Here is a 19,246-nt window from a genome sequence, read left to right on the forward strand (position 1 = left end):
AAATCTGCTAAAAATGGCTTTTTTTTTATTCACCTTTTAAATATGTTGGAAAAATATTGAAAAGGTGTAGAATTTTGTAATATTTTGTCTGCAGTTTTTATTCATTATTCGAAATTATTCTTAGATTATTTATTTAATCAGAATCTACTTAGTCTCTGTTTAAAATATTTAATTTAAATGAGATCTGCTAAAATTAATTTAATTTTTTAATATTTTTTTATAGATGTTACAAGAACGGTTCAAAGAATTCGCTAGGGACACTGAAGTCATTGGAACGGAGAGAGTAGCGGAGGTAAATGAAAGTGCTGATCAGCTAATAGCATCTGGTCACTCAGATAGCGCAACAATAGCCGAATGGAAGGACAATTTGAATGAAGCTTGGGCAGACTTGCTTGAACTAATCGATACGAGGACACAGATGTTGGCTGCATCATGGAAGCTTCACAGATTCTTCCATGACTGCAAAGATCTTCTAGGAAGAATTTTAGTAAGTGAAAACTTTTCTATACAACGTACTTACAATTATGATAACATGGATTTTTTTTTGCATGTTACCTTAGTTTTTATTTTTTGTAATACTTTTTGTGAATCATTATAGTTCATAATTTAGAAGTATTACAAAAAAGTCGTGATAAGTCTATATCTTATGATTGATTATAGTGTGAATTTTTTAAAATTAGTATTACATTTTCAAATTTTGATGTTTTTAAAGTTTTAATAATGATGGGAAGTGCTCAAATAACCATATAGTTGGTATTTTTGTTACTCATCATACAAAATGTTTAAAAAAATTGAAATCTTTAATTTGAGAACAGGTGCTGACAATTTTATATTTTTTTAAAAGTAGTTTATTAGTGTACCCTTCCCTGATTTTCTTTCTTTAATTTCGAGTGTTAATTTAGCTTTTATTTCTTTAGCTTAACTTTTTAAGCTAAGTATCATGTTGAATTACCAATTTTTATTTAATATGGTATGGTTTAACACATAAATTACTCATATTTTGAAATAATTAAAAACATTAATGCATAAGTAATAAATACCAGCATGCTGATCTTAGTCACATATAAATGTTCTGTAATATTTAAAAAAAAAAAATTCAAATAAACTAGTAGTTATTAAATCAACTATTTTAATATATTTAAAAATATGATAAAGATCTATTACAACTCTTGCATATTAACTTTAATGTAATAACATTATATAACGTTACATAAACATTAAATAAGCAATACTATAATTATTGAAACATTAAATAAGCAATACTGATTTATTTGTAATTGTAATTTTGATAAAAACCTACTTATTGCTTTTTAGACATATATAGCGGGAAAAATTATGAAAATGTCATAATACACAATATTACAAAGCAAGTTAACTAAGTTTTATAAAGCCGGTATAAATTGAAGCACATGTGTTTTAATAGTAAAGTTTAAAATAAAATGATACATTCATTATTCCCCCCCCCAAAAGAGCAATTAACAGGNTATTCCCCCCCCCCCCAAAAAAAAACAGCAATTAACAGGTTTTGTGTTTGGATCACTCAAATGTGATAAAAGTAGTATTCTTCAAACTTTGCTCTTTTTTGTGAGTGCTTACAATCTCTTCGAGCTTTTATATCAACCAAAGTTTTCATGTAACAATACTCTTTATTTCAGGAGAAACAAAATTCCATGTCAGATGAACTTGGCAAAGATGGAGTTAGTGTGTCCAGCCTACAAAGGAAACATGCCAATTTTGAAAATGACCTACAGACACTTGGAGCAGCTGTAAGTATATATATATATTATATAAGTATCTAGATTATGTATTATAACACTTTAAAATTGTCTGATACTTATTTTCTGCATACTTAAACTCTGTATCTTTCACTTGTAAAGGTTCAACAAATCCAAGAAGAATCAGAGAACTTGCAGAGTGCCTATGCTGGTGACAAAGCCAAAGAGATCACCAATCGTGAAGGTGAAGTTGTGGGTGCATGGCAGAAGCTTTTGGGCATGTGTGAAGGAAGAAAGTTGAAGCTTGCAGACACCAATGATCTCTTCAGGTTCCTCAACATGGTCAGAGACCTAATGCTGTGGATGGAAGATATTGTTCGACAAATGAACACATCTGAAAAACCAAGGTAATGAAAATAATTGTGTTTAGACACATACTATAGAGCAGGAATGTCGAACCAATGGCACACAACACACCATTCTGGACACGACGGCGATCACAAAGTTCACTATGAAGCGTATTAACAATTAAAATAAATTCACAGAAAACAAACAAAATAAATAAACAATTATTAACAAAAAAATTAACAATTAATACCAAAAAAAACAATTTATGACCATAAAAACCAAGCTAGCAATAAATAATAAATAGCCGGCAAAAAAAATTTAGCAGTCCTGCTTAAACTAACATCTTACAACCTAATATAAGTNTACATTAATCCTGGGGACACATGATCCCTAGGATCAAGTCTCCCCATACTATGGGGATCAAGTGTCCCTTTATGCATATGTTTTCTAAAAATTATTCTTAAACCAAAAGTAAGCAAACTATTTTAGTTTTAAATAGCATCAACTAAGCAGTAAACTATGATAGTCTATTATATCAGTAAGATTATTATTTGAATTATATGTAACAAAAATTAAATGAATCAAACTACTTACTCAAAAGAAGATTTAATTTTAAGAAATCAAAAATTCCATCTTAACAATCAAAATAAAAAGGGCTGAATGAAATCTTGTTGCCAGATTTGTTGATAAAGAATAACTTTATGAGTGTTGCCAGTGTAAAAAATTTAATTACATATCAGTTTTGATTTAAGACCTGGGGATCAAGTCTCCCAAGGGATCAAGTCACCCTAATCTCCCCTACTTAGTTTCACAATTGTTCTATTATAAAATGTGATGGTTTTTTGCAATAATTGATATAAGTTTTTAAAGAAAGGAATATTTCATTCAACAAAGTTACTATGGAATCTGAAAATAGTGTTTAGTTTTCTAATCAAAAATCTAAATGAAATAAAATAATTTTTATTGTTATGAGATTTTTGTAGACTAAACAATTTGGTACATGCAAAATTGATGGCTGATATTCTTAATTTTTGTATATCCGTGATATGAAAATATTATTACATTGATATGAAGTTGTCCTCAACCTTTTATGAGATAGGCTTGAGAGAAAGTATTTATTAATGGGCGACTTAAATGAATCTTTTTGAAACTATATGTAATAAATCTTTTAATATAAAGTATATATAATCTTACATTTCCAATAAATATTTAAGTGGAAATAATTAGCAGTTAGTGCTTTTATTTATTATTTTAAAAATATCCTATTTGTGCAATTTAAGTCTATTTTGTTAACACAAATTCATATGCATAGCGAAATGATAATACTGAAAAGTATACATAGAACACATTAATGAAATCTAAATAATGCATTAATGTGAAGCTTAATACTTTAATGCAGTAGAATATTGTTGGCAAGTTTTTTAAGTTCTTTATTACTTTTTCTTTTCCAAAATTTTGACTAAAAAATTGTATTTTAAAAACTCATTCACTTTGTGTCCATTTCAGAGATGTATCAGGTGTTGAACTCTTAATGAACAATCACCAGAGTCTGAAGGCTGAAATAGATGCTAGAGAAGATAATATTTCAGCTTGTATCAACTTGGGAAAAGAACTTCTTTCCAGGAACCATTATGCATCTAATGAAGTTAGTCTATTTTATTAAAATTATTTTTAACACTTTGATAACATTTTTGATTTACTTAAAATTAATTTATTTTAGATCAAAGAAAGGCTCTTATCCTTGACAAATCAAAGGAGTTCAATGATGAATCGATGGGAAGAACGTTGGGAGCACTTGCAGCTAAGTAAGTGTTATGTGTAATATATATCGTAATACATATCGGTTTTTCTTTTAAAATCAAGCTGTTGTAAAAAAAAATTCCAAATATGGTTGTTACTAATATTTGTTTCGGTTTTAGTATTGGAGGTGTACCAGTTTGCTAGAGATGCTGCTGTTGCAGAAGCATGGTTAGTCGCACAAGAACCATATTTGCTTAGCCAGGAATTAGGAGTAAGTAAAATGTTTCCATGCTTTCTCTATATTAGTATTTTGTTAAATAAAATATTTAATGTTTTTTTTTTTGTTGAACTATAAAATATTTAGTGTTAATTAAAAACCTAATGTAATAAATTTTATATTGATTTCTTTTTTAAAATTCTTAACATAATTTATTACAAACTATTCAAATAATTTTTCTTAATCATTCTTAAATTGAATTTTTGTTTTGATATTTTTGTGAATAATGTTAAAGAACATTAAATACTTCTCATAAATAATATTAATAAAATATCTTTTTAATTATATTAAAACGAAATAAATAACTAATCCATGGTTGTAAGATCAATTTACAGAGTTTTTAATTCGAGTACATAAAGCAATTTTCATATAAAGTTAATGTTAGATTAAATGGCAGTAGTTAAATTACTGAAACGCTTTTGTTTTTTTTGTCTTAAACTTTTATGAATGATGAATAAATTTATGCTCTAGTGCAAAGTTTTATTGATTTATATTTAGTGTTTGTGTGTTGACAAATGCAAAAAAAAAAAAAAAAAAAACACACCTGGTTCTTGTTCCAGCGGTGTGCAGGCTTTCTAGTCTTAGGAGATATTTTGCAAATATGCATATGAACGCACCTTAATTCTCAGGCTAGTCATTTAAGAGTCTTGTGTATGTTCTTAAAATCAGCTGTTCTTGTGAAAACATGTTTTATTCTTTTCTCTGTTTAGTGTAGGGGTGCACAACCTGCGGCCCATCAACCCTCGATGTGTGGTCCGCGGCCGCAATCTGAACAAAACAAAAAAAAAATTTTAAGAAAAAAAATTTGAAACTGAGAAATTTACAGATTTAAGTTTTTGACTCACCTAATATTAATCATTGCAGTTTTTTGGTCGTTTTTTTCCGATGTTTAATGCTATGGATTTACACATAGCTTTGAGAATCCCAATATTTTTAATACGTCATTATTACAATATATGAATTTCAAATTTTAGTTATCACTTTTGACGCTCTTAGTGTGTACCGATTTCCTCGTAAATCCAATTTCTTTTCTGTATTTATTGCTACCCATTTTCACGTAGTTTCTGAAATCGCGATTTTTGAAAGCTATGAAATGCTTTATTTGAGCAAATTTCATGGAAAATCTAATGACTTTTGATCCTTTTTTCGGAAGTTATTGCTACGCATTTCCGCTTGGTTTTTAAAATTTCGATATTCTAATTTTAAATAATTGAAAGTATTTAAATGTACTATAAGGTTAACTGACAAAAAGAATTTAGTGCCTAGAACAATTATTTTTATATAACAATTACTACCTACCATTGCTGTCAATATGTCTGTCCAAAATTTTGGCATGCAACCCTTCATTGGTCAATCTGCTGTGCATGTGGCCCTTCACTCAAAATGGATATGCACCCCTAGTTTAGTGTATACCAATGCATAGTAAATGTGCTAAATGGGTTTTCAACTTTGTTTCAATTTTAGACATTACTTTCTTTCCTTATGAATTTAGGATTGATTTTATTATTCTTATAACTCCTGTAAGAAAATTTTGGGAAACTTATTTATCTTGGAATTAATTTTTTTCTTAATTTTTTAGGTTTGTTCGTTAACACTAAAAGTGACTTAAATTTCCCACAAGTTTGAAAAGGATTAGTTTTTTTCTGTGATTTTTCTTACATTGTTATATGTTAGTAAATTCTGCTATAATGTAAAATTTTTTTCAGCATACAATTGATGATGTAGAGCAGCTAATTAAAAAACATGAAGCATTTGAAAAGTCAGCTGCAGCACAAGAAGAAAGGTTTGCAGCCCTTGAAAGAATGACAACTGTAAGTTTCTTTAAATATACATTGTGTAGTATTCCTAGGATTCATAATAGCTTATTATTCTTAAAAAAAACATTGCCTGCATATTTATAAAGTAGAAAAAATCGAGACTTAATTCAGTAAAAAAATACTGCATATGCCTCTAGGTTAAAGTTTTTATAATAGTTATTCAATAGTTACCTGATAAAATTTACTTGAATAATTTTTAATTTTACTTTATAGTTTGAGTTGAAAGATTTCAGAAGGAAGGAGGAGGAAGAAGCTGAAAGACTAAGGCAAGAAGAATTAGCTAGATTAGCTGCCCTAGAACCACCACCACAAGAAACACCTGCAGCAGACAGGTAACTTTAAAAAATATTTTTTTAGTCTCTTACAATAGGATAGTTGTTTTTATTTACAATGTATTGTTTGTCTTATTACACAAGCTACAATTTTTATGTTTGTTTTCATAGAGTTTGGTTTTAGTGCTGCTTCAAAATTGGAATTTTTTGTATTTTTTCTTTCTGTTACACATTAAATATTTTTAATTATTCTTTTGGATACTTTTTGAAATTGTTTATCATTGTTTGAAATAAAAAAGAAGCAAGTAGGTGCTAAATACAGTTACATTATATTCATCAAAAATTATGTTAATCAATTAAAGTCTTTCATGGATTTTATGTTTCGTTTGAAGAAGAAAAAAAACATTTGTTCTAAATATAGTGTATCGATAATATGCAAATTATTTTTAATTTAACTGAATGAATTTTTTTCTTCCCTTAAGATCTAACTTTTTTTGCTCAGAAGTAACAGCAGGGAAGATATTTGTTCTAGCTGCTATTTTCGTATATATTTGAATCGCCAAGAACAAAGCAAATTGTTTGTAACTTCAACAGATTGAGTTACACTCAAAAAGTCAAAATTTGCTAGTTTAAGCACAAAAAGTAAACATATTTCGAAAGAAAGCTTAAAACTAGTGGTTGTGAAAAATGCACCTAAATATTTATTTATTAAGGCTGCTTGAAAAAACTGTGAGATACTAGGTAAAAAGACTTAAAGTTAAATGGTTAAAAAAGTTAGAAAACCAACAAATTATTTGTTTAAAACTCATAAAATTCAAATTTGCAGTAAAGGTACGAAAAAAAAAAAATGACATCGATGATTTAAAAAAAAAAAATGGCTTGTATTTTTTGGAAAAAACCTGTGTTTAATTTTTGCACTGGCCTTTAATGTAATTATTGTTCTGAAAGAAAAATCTTAAATTTTTTAGAGTTGATGGTGAAAAATCCCCAGAAAAGGAAGCATTATCGGTTAGTGGTGATCAAGAAACTATGCAAGAAGGTAAGTTTACAATTTTTGTTCCTGCAAAGAATTTATTTAAAATATCCTTTCGGAAATCTATACAAATATTAATCTTTAGCTTTAATTTATATAAAATCGCTATATAAAGTGGTAGAAAAATTATTATAGATACCAGAAATACTTAAGTAGTAATTTTTATATTATAATACAGCTTTGAATTTTATTTGCATTTAATATTTTGCAAGATTTTTAAGTTATTTAAAAAGCAGTCAAATTTGGATTTATTTTAGAATTTTCTTTTTTATGTTACGAAAAAACAAAAACTAGAAGAAAAAAACATTGTTTTTTATTTAATAAGTTATAAAGAAATAAAACCGATCTGAGCTTATTGCGATTGAAAATGGCCTAAGACATGTTGAGAATATTGTTGAGCCTGACTTTAAGCATATATGGATACTGACGGATAGCAAATCTTCAATCCAACACCTTAGAACTGGATGAATGTTGGAGACAGGGCTGCGGCTTCAATTTTGGGGATGCTCTTCAGGCTCTCAGCGGACTTTGGGGTACACTTCCAATGGATTCCATCACACGTTGGAATCAAAGGTAACGAGATGGCGGACTCACTGGCTAAAGATGCTTCTTTGGAACCTCTACAGCCAGATCTACCTTCCACTTTCAACGAGGTCTTTTCAGAGTGCAAAAAAATGTTTATGGACCTCTGGAGGGTTCCTCCTCCGCATAGTTGGTATTTCAGAAAACGACCTGGAAGTGCCTTGCTTTTTGAGGGACCTAGAAGCCAGCAGACTTGTTTATCTCGCTTTGCAAGTGGTCACTTGAGGTGTCTCTCGTATGTTCAGGGGCAAAAGACTTTTGGACTTTGCACTAAATGTAAGACTGCTCAGGCTTCGCCCGAGCATATTCTAAACTGCATCGATTTTAAGATCGACGAGGTTTTTTCAAAACCTCATCTGTTTTTAGACTTTCTGGACATTTTTGGACTTATGGAATTGGTCTAATTAGGATGGACCTCTTGGGGGTTAGAAACAACAAACAGCAACAAATAAAACCAATATACTTAGAAAAAAAATTGAAGGCAATCACATTCAGGACTGTAAACTATACTTTTCTTTTGAAAATCTAACATATTATACTTTTTATTTTCGAAATTCTTTAACAATTTCTTTTATGTTAGCTGAATTTCTCAAACTTTTTAACAGCTTCTTTCGGTTTGGTTTATCAGTTTTTTTAAACTTTTGTTACATTAAATGACTTTTCTAAATAAAATAAACTTAATGGGCTTTATCTTTTTGTTGAGAAATCTTTTTGTCTTTGAGCATGGTGCATGTTTTTCTGTTTTCTCTGCATGAGTGCATGTGTTTTATACTTCATTTCATACATAGTGAAGAAAAAGGCTTCTCCTATTGTTAAGAAGGCTACTTCTGGTACTGCTCAAACGAAAAAGACAGGTATTGCTTCATTTGTTTTAAGTTTTGTGGAGTCCAAATTTTAATATTAGTTTGTTAAATTGTTTTTTAAACTACATATTAGAATTGTATATGGTAAATATTTAAGAATATTGAAACAAATATTGTATTTAATTGTGAATTTGTTTTTAAAGATTGGTTTCCTGATTTAATTTGCATGTTTTGTATTGCTAGGGTCAAGTTATTTTTATGAAAATAGTTATAGGAATATCCTGTTAGCATGCGGGCATGTTAGCATAAAAATGCACCCTAAAGTATTCTAATTTCATTTTTGCTTTTAAGCTTTAATTTGTCTTTATTATTTAGTTGGCTGATTCATAAAAATTATGAAGTAGTTTTGGTATGCTTTAATGTTTTTGCTAAAGTTAAAATTATTTCGCTCATCAAGTATAATTTTAAATTCTAAGAAAACCCTCCTAATTTTTAATTGCTGTTCTTAGTTTTGAAAAAGAAAACATTTTCTTTAAAATATTTCTTTCAGTTTCAAACAAAACATTTTGTGTGAATTTTTTCTAAGATGTGTGACAACATAATATTGTTTTAAAAATATTCCTAATTGAGTTAGCAAATATATATATTATTTGAGGTAATTGATTGATATTTTTATAACATAGGATTAATATATTTTCAAGTAATTGAGAATTGTAATACTATGTAAAAAGCTTGAAAACTTGACTATCTGAACCTCTTTAAACCAAAATTCCCTTCATTCCCAGTGTAATATTGTTTTTACATTCATCAAGTATTGCCACCAATTGGTTACATCATAGATGAGGAATAAAATAATTTTGGCTAGACAAAATAGAAAAATCACATCAGATAATCCTTCTGTAAAAAAAAATTTTTAGTATATTAAAATTTTTGTAAATTCGAACAGCGTGACATATTTAACCTCTTCATGACGGCAGAAGGAAAAAGTTCTATCCCTAGCTCACATGCTAGTTTATACATACTAAAAAGTATGTTTACATACTAATATAAGAGTATGGAATTGAGATCACTTCCATGTTATCTTGGGCTTCTAGAATCAGAAAGGTTTGTTTCATACATGATGCCATGAAGGGAGACCACACACATGTGATCACTGTTCTGAAAGAGTTGAGCTTAATGGACGTTAATATTAAACTTATTTATAAATATTACAAATAATTAGCTTTGCCAGTATTTCTGAGTAATTGATGTTATTGAATTCTTAATTATTAGCTATGGAAAACTAGTTATGTTTATTAGTTCAAAGTTTAATTTCCATGATAAGCTAATAATCCTTTGTTAATCTTTTCAATCTGTTGTCACAGCAACTACTTCATCCAGTCTCCCCCATGAATCTCAATCAGCACCAAGCAGTAAGTTGGAATTTACTCTTTTCAATAAATATTTTTTAATGTAGCCTTTAACTTAAAAAAAAGATTTTTCACAAAAATAACACAATTTTTTATGCCTTTCATAAGCCCCTTCTCCTGATAAGGACAAGAAAAAAAGGTCGCGATCCAAATCACAGTTCAGTAGCTGGCGAAAAAAGAAATCCACTGGTGATGATGAAGATAGTTTTGGTAAATGCTTTATTCGGTTGGTAAAAGGTGGTGGCTATAAATGGTGACCTTGGTGGCTGAATTCTTCAAATCATGGTGATGGACTGAGTTTAGATTTTGAATGATGAAAAGCTTGAGGCATTTTGGTTACAGTGGTTTGGGGCTCTCAAGATAGTTTTATCAAGTGTTACATAGTCTAATAAATCTTTATAATTCATTCTTTGTGGCGATACATTATGGCAATAATTTTAAATAATTTCAACTAGTATTTGCCACACTACCATTTTTTTTCCAATTCTACTTATCTTTGCACTTCTCAACTGTTAGTGATGCTTTAAATTTAAGATACCTTGTGAGAAAGATCTTGTCTATACTTCTAATAAAATATTTTCATAGAATTCATACTAAAAAGTAAATTAAAAATGTGCCATTTTAACAGAAATAAATTGAATTAACAAATGAGAAAATAAATAAATCTTAGCAACCATGCAGAGTTTCCAAGAAGCATATGAATTTACTATTTATGATTAAAAAAATAAATGAGCACAAAAATATCTATCTATAAATACTGAAAGAGCGATATAAAACTTCTTAAAACACTCAAGTATTCAAATCTATTCTTAATAATAAGCCAATTGAAACCTTCTGTTTACAGTTAAAGTTTGATTTTCATTTGAGAGATTAAGGCATTTAGTATGATAATTAATAAAATTAATGTTTTTTTCATAGAGTAATTATTATAAGTGTCTCATGTAATCTTTTTCTACTACAGAAAAAGGAAGTCCAACAGCTACCTCCCCTGATGAGGAGGTTCAATGTGAAGGCTTGTTAGGACGTAAGCAAGAATGGGAATCAACTACCAAAAGAGCAAGCAGCAGGTAATTGTTTTATTTTAAAACTTATTACATATAGGATTATATTAGTTATCAACAGATAAGCTTAAAATACTATACATGAATGAGTGACTCTGTTCATTGAAAATTTGTTACAATTGTATTAAAAAGTCAAAATTCTCCTATTCTACCCCTTAGTCAATATTTTCCACAAAAAAAATATTCTGGAAAATTCTGATTTATTTATTGGAAATTCAGTAAAAGGAAACAAAAAAAAAATAAATAATATTATTCTTGAGCTTATAAAAAGGTTTGAGCGAAATTAGGAGACATTAAGTCTGAACAGACTGCTTTAAAGTTGCAGTTTAAAAAACACAAAGGAAGATGTTGCAGTGATAGATTTATCATATATTTTCAATTCTGCAGATCCATTTCTGACAAAACTACTAAATTTAAAGAAATATATGTTGGTATGTTTAATAATTAATATAGAGTATTATAAAATTTTAAACACTAATGAAGAAAATCAGTGATTTTTGAACAAATTTCGATTAGTTGGGAACAGAAGGGTTGGAACTGGTAACAAGAGTTAATAAATTGCTTGCAGAAAGCTTCTTGATTGATATGTATTCCCAGAAAGTTTTTCATTTTATCTAAGTCTGGTTATCATAAAAATTTAGTTAAATAAAACAATTTTTATGGTGACCTAGTGTTTTATCTAGTAAATAAATAGATAAAAGCATTTTTTTATTATTTTTCAAGAATAGAGCATTTTGAATTGACATAGTATTGCACTAAATTATAGCTATAAAGAAAAGAAAGTTGAATTATGCTATCAACGGCTTTCATTATTACAGTAAAAAGTTCGATATCAGGACGTCAATGTACCAGAAGGGTATGGGTCTTTTTTGGGATGCTTTATAACAATCAAAAAAAATTTATTTTTACTTTTTCAAAAATGTAATTGTGGGTAAATCATAAATAAGAGTGCGAAATGTGAGATTCGATGTTTGTTGTACAAAATAACAGTGCCTTAAAATTTTGAGATTTTAAAAGCCAAGTGAAAATCCATTTTAGTAACTGCCAGAAAAACGATTGACAAAACTGCTCAGATTCACTGTGGAATCGTCGCTAATAGAGTGAATCAAGAAATTATTTCTAACTTAAATACATGATTGGAATTAGTGGTACGTTTTTATGACGCAACAATAGCGATTGGTAAACCACGGATTTATAGGTTGATTGAAATTGATGTTTGTTTACCTTAAGGACTTTACCTAGAAAAATTTATTTTCCCTACTTGCCGAAGACTTGGCGATTCCAGTTATGGGATTTTCCACTTTTTTATCCAATTATAAAAATTAAACTTATTAAGGGTTCTTTGGGTAGACTATATGAGAAATTGTTTTAAAATTAATGACTCTTGAATTGTCACTTCAATAACACACCATGCCATTGCTGAAAGTTCTTATAAAATAGCACAAATATGATTTTTTAATTTTTGATATTGTGAGTACTGGTTGTTTCACTGTTTTTGATGCTCATTGATAGTAATAAAGTAGGGGAAAATATATATCAGTTTAACCAGGGTCATAGCTAGATAAAAACTTCCTTGTGCTTAGCAAAATAAAATTTTAGCGAGATAGATTTAAAATTAATCTCTCAAGATAATGAGATTTAAGTTTTACAATTATCTGCAAAAATGTAAGAGTATAAATTAATTTTTCCATTTTGATACTCTTGCTTAAAGGATAAATTGTATTTAAACCATCTCAAAATGTGATTTGGATATTTTTGCTCTTATAAGTATACCAAATATTAATTTATATTTGAAATGCTATCATAAAGTAGACTTTTAAAAATATTTTGAAATTATTATATTGCATTCTGTCTGATTTGTATCCTTGAAGATATGTGCATAACTGATAAATAATAGACGAAATATTTTAAGCAAGATCATTAATCAGTATCTAATGTGAAGATCATTGATCAGTATCTAATGTGAAGATCATTGATCAGTATCTAATGTGAAGTTTATGCTGTGCCACTACTGTTAAATAATGTCTAAAATTTATGTTTAAAGTTATATCAATAGATGGCGCCGTGCCAATTATTTTCTTCCTCATATTTTGTTATATTTTTATTCCCTCTTGTGCTGTCTATGTTGAATAAACGTTGTGTTCGTTTCTCTGGAGTCATATTTATTTTGGATATCCAAGTTTCTTTAGAGTACATATTTGATAACTCCTAGCATATACCATGCATATATGTATAGACTTAGACTACAAAGAGAATAATCTGTGAAAGTCAAATATTATACTGTTATGAAAATAAAAATTCTGACTGTTTAGTGCTTACTGAATCAAGTGCGTGTCAAGGAGTAAAAACTGTGATTGAATAGATTTATTGTCTTTTGCATTTTCAAAGCTTGTAGACTGGACTTGAAGATGTGTATCTCGCATTTCAGTTAAATCATGTTGTTCAAAGTTGTTAAATCATGTTCAGTGATTTCAGAGAATCAACTATTTATCTACACAAAATTAAAGTGTGATGTTTTGTCATTATATACATACAGAATATTTAACTTCTATTAAAAATTAAAGTTTTATAATATTATGAATTAAGTCTTAAAAGTATTTATTTGCTTGCAATTATTTTTTATGTAACATAATTTACTATGTTTAACTTTTGCATTGTAGATCATGGGACAAAATATACATTGTTCTTCAGGGCAAAAAATTATTCGCTTATAAGGACCAAAGGCATTACAAACAGGTGAGTGCCTTCTTGTTATTCAAATAAACTATTTCAGTGACTTGTATGATGTGTAAACTTTAATTGTTCCTTACTTTTCCTCACAGGAGCCTGAAAATTACTATAGAAATGAACAGCCCATTGATCTCAGAGGGGGCACTGCAGAAGTTCCTTCAGATTATACTAAAAGGAAACACGTTCTTAGACTTAAGTAATAATTTCATATACAAACTTTCTAAATAAAATTTATCTGATAGTTTAAATATATTGTGTTTTGTTTCAAAAATACGAAAATCATAATTTCAATGTTTGCTTTTTGTTGAAACATATTTAATACAGTTGAACCCTAGGAATTATATAACCCGAACTGGTGTTATTTCTTAAAAATTATAAATGCCAGGAAATTTTGATTAATTCAATAAATCATAGAAAGTGCGACCCAGTTTAAGCTTAGAAATATCATAGATTTGATCAAAAATGTCAGGAAAGGAAAAATTCTTAATCTATGTGAATGCAAATCTAGATCTCTAATGAGTGTGAATACAAATCTAGATCTAGATTTTCTTTCTTTATGAACTTTTCACTATATAATCTGATAATGTTTTGAGTGTATAAAACTTGTTAACAATAATTTTAACTTTTTCAACTTCAATTTACCCTTGTACTATTACTTGAATTGCAGTCAAATCGCATTAATGCCTTTAGAGACTTAATAAATAAAAAAAACTTGTTAATTTTTTTGCTTTTGAAAAATGAGTTTTTCTTAATTAATCCTTTTTTTCTTAAATTAATAAACTTTTTAAAATTTTCATGTATTCCCCCATCCTGCTAGTTGCTGCACGTGAGATTTTTTTCAAACTATTCTATCTGTATAAATAAACTAAGTGATTTGACAACACATGCTTTTCTAACGAAAAGATTACCTGAATTATTATATTAAGTTTCATTCGAAAGTTAACTGTAAACTAAATTGAGTGCTAATTTTAATGTTTACACCTTTAAAATAGTAAATCTTTTGTTAAGAAAATATCCTTATTTTTAAAATGTATTTCAAAATTTTCATTAATATATTGTATTCAATTTGAATTGTTTAAAGGAAGTAAAAGTTTCTACTTTCTGATCTTTTGAAGAAAAAAGTTCAATTTAAAAATAAATTTGCTTTAAGTTCTGAGAAATCTTAAAATTGGAAATAAAAACCTTTTTAAAGAAAGAAGATGGAACACTTTTTGTGCTGGAAAAATTATATATTACTAATTTTGACTAAATTGTTTATTTTTAGATTATCTAATGGTGCTGAATATCTTTTCCAAGCTAAAGATGATGTAAGTATCTATTGTTTCACATTTTATAGTTGTATATCATATTTCGAAAGAAAATTTTTACATTTCTTATTTATTAAAAATAATTTTAGATTTTGCTTTCTTTGTGTTATAATTTGAATTTAACTTTTTCACTACTGAAATATAAATTTCCTAATTTCTATTTTACTGTCTTATGTCATAATAAGATTAACAAAATATGAATTATACTGCCAGGAGCTAATTATTTTTGGTACATATATTGCTTTCTGATTTAACTAAGTGAAAGAATATAAATATTTCAAATGCTAAATTGCACATAAAGTAAGAGCAAACATGTATATTGTTATATTATAGGTAATTTAAATATAATGATGAATAGATATAATAATTATTTAGAAAAAGAAAATGAATTTTTAAAAATATGAAGTTTTATCTAAGCACAATGTAATACTGAATTGAATCGCAGTTTTAACACTACTTTAATTATGCAAACTGCGCGAAATAAATAATACTTGAGAAGAATCTAACATTTATAAGGAAATATCTATTTCTTTTGATTAAAATTTCAGAATTATGAAAGAAAAAAATTCAAAGTTATTAAATGTATGTATGTGACTTAACATGAAGCAATTAATTAAAATATTACCTATAACCTATACTAAATAGATATAAAATTAAATATTCGTAATACAATGAGTTTTTACTTGACTACTACGTTGCCATACATATGAAGGTACACATATGTTTATCTGACTGTTCCTGATAAGTATATTTTTAAATACTAAGTAAATATGAATTTAAAAGCTTCATACAGGTTATTGAACTACAGTAGAGAACCAATTATCCGGGATGCTCGGGACCATCGCTATCCCGGATATCTGAATTTCCCGGTTTTCTGGATCGACCAAAAAGTGTCGTTAATCGATGTTTTATCGAACCCGGAGTACAAAGAAAAAGTGTAATGCATAAAGTAGAGAAAAAAGAAAGGTACTCCTAACTTTAAAAAAAAAAAATTGGGTATCAACATCTGAGAAACTGGAAGGGAATATATTCAGAACTTATATTCTGTGCTTGCAAAGAAGAAAAAATAGGATTTGTCACAAGATGTTTGAAGATGGACTAGAGANTTTCCCCTTCCTTACATTTTCCTCTACTCAACTTCAAGGATGAGTCCAATTTCCGCTTTTTTCATTCTAGTTTAAAATCGTTCTAGTTTAAAATGGCGGGAAAATCAAGCAAAATTTTTCCCGGTTATCTGGATACCGGATAAATGGTTCTCTACTGTACTAAGTTAAAAGAAATAAAATTGTTTTTAGAATAACTAATTATATAATATTTGAAATTATTTATGTTTTCGAGCATGTAGATTTTGCGTCATTTTTTGAAAATCACTTCTGTTTAAGTGGAATTCTACCCAAATGACTTAAATGTTCTGCATCAAGCAATCCCCAGTAATCTAAAACGTCCAGGAATGTTTCAGTGAGAGTAGAACTATAAATTTTCTTATAGTGTGTTTTTAGAAGCAAAGGTCCACATATAACAGGGTATCCACTCACCTAAATCATAGAAATTCATTGTTCGACCTTGATTGAAAAATGTCATAGAAAGTCATGATTTTCAGTGATAAATGCTGAAAAATCATAGAAACTCCCAGTTTGTCATGGTATTGGAGCCCTTAGTGGGGGATTTAAAAATCCCGCATCGCGATTTGTATTTGCATGATTTAAAAATAGCATATTGTGATCTGTATTTGTGTGATGTAAAAATCAACCACTGTGATCCGTATTTGTGCAAATTTATAATCACACATATCAGTTTGTATTAACATCACATAAAAAAATACACATTGCGATCCATATTTGTACGATTTAAAAATCACACATCGTGATCCACATTCCTGTAATTTTAAAATCCTTCATCAGAATCCAAATTTGTGTGATTTAAAAAGATCCCTCATCGGGAAAAAGTTGCACTCATCACAATCTTCTTTTGACTGTATTGAGTAATAAAATATTAACCTGCACGAGTCATGAAAAGTTTTTGATAGAAGTCATGGATTTAAAAACTCTAAATTTAGCAGATATCCTGTATGTTGACAGAGTTAATGAAGAGGTTAAGTAAAGCAGCGTAATGGTCCTCTGTGAGCAACTAATAAATTTCATTTACTTATAGTTTTTTTTCTAACTGAAACAGTTTTGAATCCCTCAATCATAAGCGACTGAAGTTGGCTAATAAACTACACAATATTAATTTTTGTAAAAGAAAAAAAAAAGATTTGGTGATCTTAAATATCATTTAGCTTTCTTTTTAAAAGTAATTTTTCTTACTCTCATCCCCTTGCATTGAATTTTTCTGACTATAGGATGAAATGAACACTTGGCTACAGCGATTACAAGCTGCTTTTGGCAGTGAAGGCTCTGCGGGACCATCACGCTCTCAAACCCTCCCAGCCGGTGAAAAGAAGGATGAGCACAAGAAAAAAGGCTTCTTCACCCTCAAGAAAAAATAAAGCAGTTGTTGTGTTTAGAGAGTGAACTCATTAATCCACTACAGAAAACTCCAATTGTTCAGAAAGACTATTCATGCATCGGACCAGCATCCCCTTTCTGACAACTTCCTTAAATGAAAAAAAAGTATAAAAAAATAAATAAAATGCATCTATAGAAAAATAAAAATTATCTACAACTGCCTCTACGCAGACACTTTCCTCATCTGCAATCATTCCTTCTCGTGGCAATCGAAGTTTTCTGCTGGTTTAATTGCAGCTTTCTATCCAGCTGCTCTCTGTCTATAACGTTGGAGGAGGTTGTAGACAATGAAATTTCTGCTTAAAACAAAAGAACTGGACATTCAATCCTTATGTATGATATAGTGTCTATGATTCTTAATTGACTCTTTCATTCCGAATCGCTTTATGCATTTACAATGTTCACCTCATGTTTATTGTTAAACCATTACCATTGGAGTTCAGTTGTCTGCACGCTGGTGTGGCCGGTTAAAAAAAAAATGGAATACTGGCAACCCTGCTTGTAAATACAGTGGAAGAGACACGAAACAATTTTCTTGCTTGGAATAGCAGTCTACTTTAAGAAAGAAGAAATATATATTTAAAAATTGCAGTTCAGTTTTAAAATTTATGAATAGTTAGTGATTTATGTAGTTTATTCTTTTTAATTGTTATTTCTAGTTAAGATCATCTAAACTCGGTGTATTTTAAATTATTTTCTTTCGCATTTGTCCAGTTTTTATCTTGTCTCATTCTCTTCCAAAGCTATTTTTAAATGTAAGTTGTCAGATAAGCAAATTTTTCAGTTTCTGGTAATCATTTTTAAAATGTCAATTGTTATAGCTTTATGTTCCTCTGTTGTGATTTAAATGTTTTGCACTGGTCTTAAAGGTCGGTTTATTTTTTATTATTACTCTTTATTTGTGAAGTTTATATTTTTGAATAATTGCTTTTTTTTTATGAAGATGCTTATAGCTTTATTTAAAATGATAAAGAAACTATAAATATAGATATAATTTAAGTGCTTTCGGCAGCTTACAGTGTTTTATTGTATACATCATTTGAGAAAATAAAATTTAAATTAAGTGCAAAGGCATGTCTTGTTTACTTGATACTTTTACATACATCAACATAATTTTTTTTAAAATCAAAATTCATGGTTAATTTTTCCAATTTGCAGTTTTAAAATCTACATGCCAATTTCCATATGTTCTTGACTTTAATAATTTTTACATTGTTATTTTACTGATAATTTTTACATTGCTATGTTCTAAAATTCTAAACATCACCAGGGAGAAAATATCCAACTTAATCTTTACCCTCATTATTTATGGGACTCACATGGCTTTTACAACAACATAGGAATCACTAACTGGGAAGAGATGCTTGCTTAGGGCGTAAGAAAAAAATTACCCGTGATCTATTATAGAGTTATTTAAATGGGTGCAAAAGTTTAAAAATTTTTAAATATATTTTTTCTGCACTTTGAATATCCCAATAGAGTGCCCCTTTCAAATAGTGCTTTTAAGATTACGCCATTAGTCCAGGTTTAAGCATGGGATTGAACATGATCTTACACCTTGTTTTTCACATTACCTAGTAGAATGTTGGTGCTACTAAGATATACTACAATTTGAACTTTTTCACTCTTAGCAATTGCGTAGTAA

General features: G+C 28.6%; 1 protein-coding gene across 1 annotated transcript in view; it reads left to right on the forward strand.

Annotated features, from left to right (window-relative positions):
* The window catches only part of LOC107439108 (spectrin beta chain), a 57,214-nt gene extending 38,543 nt beyond the window's left edge, over positions 1 to 18,671 (forward strand). The window contains exons 33-49 of the mRNA XM_043039963.2: positions 224 to 487; positions 1,656 to 1,766; positions 1,878 to 2,122; positions 3,570 to 3,708; positions 3,784 to 3,868; positions 3,983 to 4,074; positions 5,787 to 5,891; positions 6,111 to 6,229; positions 7,138 to 7,208; positions 8,573 to 8,638; positions 9,952 to 9,999; positions 10,105 to 10,206; positions 10,958 to 11,063; positions 13,718 to 13,793; positions 13,880 to 13,983; positions 15,052 to 15,094; positions 17,436 to 18,671. Of these exons, the coding sequence (XP_042895897.1) occupies positions 224 to 487; positions 1,656 to 1,766; positions 1,878 to 2,122; positions 3,570 to 3,708; positions 3,784 to 3,868; positions 3,983 to 4,074; positions 5,787 to 5,891; positions 6,111 to 6,229; positions 7,138 to 7,208; positions 8,573 to 8,638; positions 9,952 to 9,999; positions 10,105 to 10,206; positions 10,958 to 11,063; positions 13,718 to 13,793; positions 13,880 to 13,983; positions 15,052 to 15,094; positions 17,436 to 17,582 (1,923 nt within the window). The 3' untranslated portion in view covers positions 17,583 to 18,671. The remainder of the gene's footprint in view (positions 1 to 223; positions 488 to 1,655; positions 1,767 to 1,877; positions 2,123 to 3,569; positions 3,709 to 3,783; positions 3,869 to 3,982; positions 4,075 to 5,786; positions 5,892 to 6,110; positions 6,230 to 7,137; positions 7,209 to 8,572; positions 8,639 to 9,951; positions 10,000 to 10,104; positions 10,207 to 10,957; positions 11,064 to 13,717; positions 13,794 to 13,879; positions 13,984 to 15,051; positions 15,095 to 17,435) is intronic.
* Positions 18,672 to 19,246: the final 575 nt, after the last annotated feature.

This window comes from Parasteatoda tepidariorum, chromosome 5, assembly GCF_043381705.1.
Source record: "Parasteatoda tepidariorum isolate YZ-2023 chromosome 5, CAS_Ptep_4.0, whole genome shotgun sequence".
Lineage (NCBI taxonomy): Eukaryota > Metazoa > Arthropoda > Arachnida > Araneae > Theridiidae > Parasteatoda > Parasteatoda tepidariorum.